The 5,554-nt window shown below is 39.5% G+C and overlaps 1 protein-coding gene across 1 annotated transcript; it reads right to left on the bottom strand.

Annotated features, from left to right (window-relative positions):
• Positions 1-431: 431 nt before the first annotated feature.
• Positions 432-4,095, bottom strand: LOC113298088 (NADH dehydrogenase [ubiquinone] flavoprotein 1, mitochondrial). The gene is made up of 2 exons (XM_026546754.1): positions 3,958-4,095; positions 432-2,248 (listed from the first exon to the last, which is right to left on the bottom strand). The coding sequence occupies exons 1-2, from the start codon at positions 3,958-3,960 to the stop codon at positions 785-787; spliced, it is 1,467 nt and encodes a 488-aa protein (XP_026402539.1). The 5' UTR covers positions 3,961-4,095; the 3' UTR covers positions 432-784.
• Positions 4,096-5,554: the final 1,459 nt, after the last annotated feature.

Below are 5,554 nucleotides of genomic sequence, written 5' to 3'. Positions count from 1 at the left end.
TATTTCTGCTCTTTAGGCCCTGCTTGGAATATAGGGAAAACTTGTATGTACCATACAGAAAAACGAAGTGATTTTAGAACTGCAAATTTCCATAATGATTTTCCTCTATTTTCCGGGCTAGCCGCAAATATGTTGCAATTTTTTGAAGTAAGCTACGGGTTTACCATGTAGCTGCAAATTGGTGAGCTTGCAAATCATCCCAAGGGGCTTATAAGATGGAAAATGTTGATTGCTGATCCACCTGAAAGCCAAACTCGAATTTGCTGCCGGCCTTAGGTCATGATAAATGTCTCGGGGATTGCTTAAAATGTTACAGAATCACAGCAACTGGTTTGAATACTACTACGGCATTGACACAGATACAAAGTTGAAATTCTGGCTGAACATACCGTTGCATGTAAAACCCCAAAGAACATATCTAATTGTTTCATATTTCTAAATACAGACCAAAACCGAATAAATCGAATTTAGTTCCTTCAACCTTTTTTATTCAACAATATCCACCAGATCAGGTGAAATGCAAACTACAAGGCAAAAGATTTACTATTAAATAAATTGAAACCAAATTTTCGTGTAACTAGCAATAAGTATCTGGCTCACTTTCCGGCATGCGCACCATTACCCATTGGGTCACTTACACTTCATGAAGGACACATTTGTTTGATCATGTAAACACAGCATTAACAAAAATAAAAACAAAAGACAAACATCCGAATAGTATTTCTTACTTTATGAAACAGGGAAAGCCATCAAAGATATAGCCAACCTGGGTGTGGAAGGTGGCTTAAGCAGATGCAACCTCCAATAATTCCCTATCTGCACGTTCCCTAATCCTCCTCTCTAACTCAGGTCTAAAATGCCTGATCAGGCCCTGAACTGGCCAAGCAGCAGCATCACCCAATGCACAGATTGTATGCCCTTCTATCTGTTTCGTGATCTCCTGCAGCATGTCAATCTCTTCCAGCTTTGCATCTCCAACCTTCAACCTTTCCATGACCATCCACAACCATCCTGTTCCCTCCCTACAGGGTGTGCACTGACCACAACTCTCGTGCTTGTAGAAGTACGAAAGCCTGGCAATAGCATCCACAACATCAGTTGACTTGTCCATGACAATCACCGCAGCAGTTCCCAACCCAGAAGTCACAGCCTTGAGTGCATCGTAATCCATCAAGACATCGTCACAGATGTGCTTGGGAAGCAATGGCACGGAAGAACCCCCTGGTATCACGGCAAGCAAATTATCCCACCCACCTCTGACTCCCCCACAGTGCCTCTCTAACAGTTCCTTTAATGGTATACTCATTTCCTCTTCAACAGTGCAAGGCTTATTCACGTGACCTGAGATGCAAAATAGCTTTGTCCCAGAATTGTTCTTTCTGCCAAAACTAGCAAACCATTCAGGTCCTCTTCTTAAGATGGTTGGAGAAACAGCCACTGTTTCCACATTGGTAACAGTTGTTGGGCAGCCATATAACCCAGCATTAGCTGGAAATGGAGGCTTCAATCTAGGTTTACCTTGTTTCCCTTCGAGACTTTCAAGAAGTGCAGTCTCTTCACCACAAATGTAAGCACCAGCACCATAGTGGATATGCACATCAAAGTCATAGCCTGAACCACATGCATTCTTTCCTAATAGTCCAGCTTTATAAGCTTCTTTTAAGGCCTTTTCGAGGTTCAAACGCTCATTTACATACTCTCCCCTTATGTAGATGTAAGCTGCGCTGGCCCTCATGCCTACTCCTGCAATAAGGCACCCTTCTAGTAGCTTGTGTGGATCATGCCTCATGATTTCTCTGTCCTTACACGTTCCTGGCTCACTCTCATCAGCATTTACCACAAGATAGGAAGGACGCCCATCAGATACTTTTGGCATGAACGACCACTTAAGACCAGATGGAAAACCAGCACCTCCACGGCCACGAAGCCCTGACTTCTTCATTTCATTAATAATCCAGTCAGTTCCCTTGAGTACTAGGTCTTTGGTTCTGTGCCAATCACCACGCTTCATTGCACCTTTGAGGAAAGGGTCGTGCAATCCATAAAGGTTGGTGAAGATGCGGTCCTCATCTTTTAGTCCACCAAAGTGGGTTTTCTCAGGAGGCGGGGGTGGTGGTGGAGGTTGTGGAGTGGTTGCGGTAGTTGCTGCTTGAGCACTGAATGATCTGCAAACTGCATCCCACCTTCTAGTGCTTTGCCGTAATGGAGCTGCCGCCCTGTGCAGAGAGAGAATATTCTTGACGGGTCCCTGCACAAAAATCATCGATTATGCTAACAACAAAGCTAACCCCTATGACAGTAAACAAGTCAACAAAGTAAACAACATGAGAAAAACATATACTAAAACCTATGACAATACCATTTAAGAGAAACAAATGAACAGGGTTGAGTCAGGGAATTTAATGTCTTGAATCAAAGGATACCAAGAAGATCAAGGGTACTGAAAGATACAACTTCTGCAGAACGCCAACAGCTACATAGGTCAAAGTGAACTCATCTAATGCGAGGACTCATCCATCTCAGATATTACAAACCCAACGGCACATATGTCCCAGATTCGATTTTACATAGTTAGCAATCATATTGCATTTTGGCTCTTCAATGTACTTGGTTTCACTGACAATGCACAGTATGGTCAAGTTTGTCAATCAAAAGCAGAAAAATTATGAATCATCTGAGGCTGAAGGTAACCAAATCTTTTATCCGCCCTTCTAACTACGAGGTTATATATCTTCCATCTTATATGTTTAATTTTGGTCACTAGTACGGTTTCTCCTTCGAACTACAGATATTGTTATATTAAAATTTGTTTTAACAAGAATCACTACGAGACTGCCCTTACATCAAACAAGTCTAATCCAATCATATTCATATCAGTTACATACGAAATCAATCAGATACATCAATCACGATAAGTAAATTCAATTATACAAGTATTCAACCAGCATTTTCAGCTATGCAACTGATTCTTTAGGAATTACAGATTTTTATTAATCTACAGAAAAATAAAATCTTTGTTTCATGTATCCGAATCCCTAATCTCACCAGACTAACGTATCCTTTGTAAGTACCATTTTCATAGATAAGGTTCAACTTTTAATCAAATTTATGTATGATATACTCTTAAATGAGAGTTGATGACAATAGGTGTAATAAACATGATTGCCAAGTTTTACAACAAAAAAGGTAGAAAAAATATTAACTATCAGAGGCCGGAGCAAAGGGGCAAATGCATTACCCACAGCCACCGGTTATTTATCAACCATCGTATACAGTGAGTTTTGGTTTCTAATGCGGTTTTCTCCTTACAAACTACAGTTTACTGTGTTGCTTGTAATTCAAACCTAATGTACCCACATTAGAATCAACAAACAAATGAATGAAAAAAGATAACAATACTTGGTTCCTTGAAAAAATCCACTCAGAATATAAACTTCAATCATATTCATTATCAGTTATAGATGATATCAATCATGTCGTCCTCGCACAATCAAGTGGAGTAAACTCATCTATACAGGCCCAGCTTAAAAATTATAAAGCTACGGCACATGAATAACCCACACAAAAACACAGGGAAAAACAACACAGAAAAAGCGAAACGATGTAGTCTCATTACATTAAAAACAACATTTCTCAAATAGAAGATTTTTCAGCTACACTACTCATTATTTATGGATTACTATTAATCATTAAAATCGAAAACAAAATATCTTCCCGAACGTTCAAATCCCTAATCTCACCAGACTAACATAACCTTATAAGCTCCAAATTCTCAGTTTCAACATTTCATAGAGTATTAAGTGACGAAATTCTTAAATCATAACTCATGAGATTATATCTAACAAACCCTAAATTCAAACATTTCATGATGGATAATAAATGAAAATGAGCTGAAAAATGAAACCCTGGAATAAAATCAAATCAAAGAATGAAAAAATTAAGGAAAATATCACATACCATTTGACCTCTCAGAAGAGAGAGAAGAGGTGTGTGTAAAATCAAAGCTTCGTGGAGTTATCGAAATCCACAGATCAAAATGCGAGACAAGAAGAAGAAGAAGAAGAGGAAGAGGAAGAGAGAGAAACTTCTTCGGGGATTTCTAAATAGAAAGGGGGTGTAAGTAAAACTTATGGTGTTTTTGAGGTGCGCATCAGAGAGTTGGGTCAACAAAACCTAACATTTGATTGGGTGGTAAATTGACCCTCGCCGAAACCATACTACTGGGGAACCTAGTTAGCAATTCGGGATTCGGTAAACGTACGGAACGGCAAACGTACGAGTATTATACGGTTTTGTAAAATCCAGATTTGGTCCAAAATTCGGTCAACGAGACGTGATTCGTCAGTAATTCGGAACGGCATACGTACGTGTATAATTCGATTTATAAATGTGAGTTCGGCTCTGAAAATTCGGTATCTATATATAACAAATAATTTGTATTTATAAGGTCATAGACCAATTTTTATGCATATGTGTGAGTTATTTAAAGAAAAAATAAACTTAATATGATGATCTTAATAATATATACAACATTAGTTATCCAAGAGGACGTCGTATGGTGGTTTAGATGCTTGGTTAGTGAGTTTGAGATCTCTCTCACCTTCACCTTCAAATCTCTTCAGTCGTTTTTGTTTCATAAAAATTACAACACGTCTAATATTCGGTCGTGTATGCTCGGAAGGCAGTAAAGCCCAAAAAGTGGAGTCCTTGAAAAGTAAAAGCTAAAGAATTTATGGCGAATTAAGCGGACGTATCATTCGGAATACGTAAAATTCGTGAACGGTTCGCGAATAATCCGGGAATGCCACATAATACGCGACTTGGGTTCGTAGTTGCAAACGTACGCGAATAATACGGTAAAATTCGTGATACGGAAAAATTCGCGAATGATTCGCGAATCATTCGCGAACTTACTAACTAGGCTGGGGAGTGCGGAAGGTAGTGAAAGGCTGAAACCTATGAACCTGTGAGCCCCGGGCGATGTTAAGTGGGGGAACAAAAGGATTGTACTACTAAATAATTTAAAGCTTTTCAATCCTAAGTCCGGTTCCTATGGGAGTGGTTAACCCACCCATTTGTCATGCCAGCTGGTCTGGCAAACTGGTCGCGTCATTATGGTAAAAAAAGATAAGCGATCGAGTCTCCATCTAGCAGTCGAGACTACACCGCTAGCGGTCTCTTTTCGATCGCCCGATCTAGTTTACACCGCTAGCGATTTAATCTCGACCGTCCACGGTCGGTGCTCTACCTCCTATAAATACCCCTATTCCTTTCAGTTTTCATTCACAAAAAAATTTCTTCCCTCCTCTAACGAGCAAACCAGAGCGATCTTTAAAATATTAGTAGTTCCAAAATAAATAGACAAAGGAAAAGAAACAGGAAAGTAAAAGAAAAATTTGTTGCAGATAGTGATATCGTATGGGTTCAGGATAAACAGCACGAGTTCGCTAATGTTAGGCAACTAGTTGGATCCGGTGTAACATCTACGCATTTATGTAACCATCCCGAGCGAGTTTTGTTACCTAAATTAAAAGGTGGGTGGTCTGAGCTAACT

Source organism: Papaver somniferum, chromosome 7 (genome assembly GCF_003573695.1).
Source record: "Papaver somniferum cultivar HN1 chromosome 7, ASM357369v1, whole genome shotgun sequence".
NCBI lineage: Eukaryota > Viridiplantae > Streptophyta > Magnoliopsida > Ranunculales > Papaveraceae > Papaver > Papaver somniferum.
This window is presented reverse-complemented; position numbering and strand designations above follow the sequence as displayed.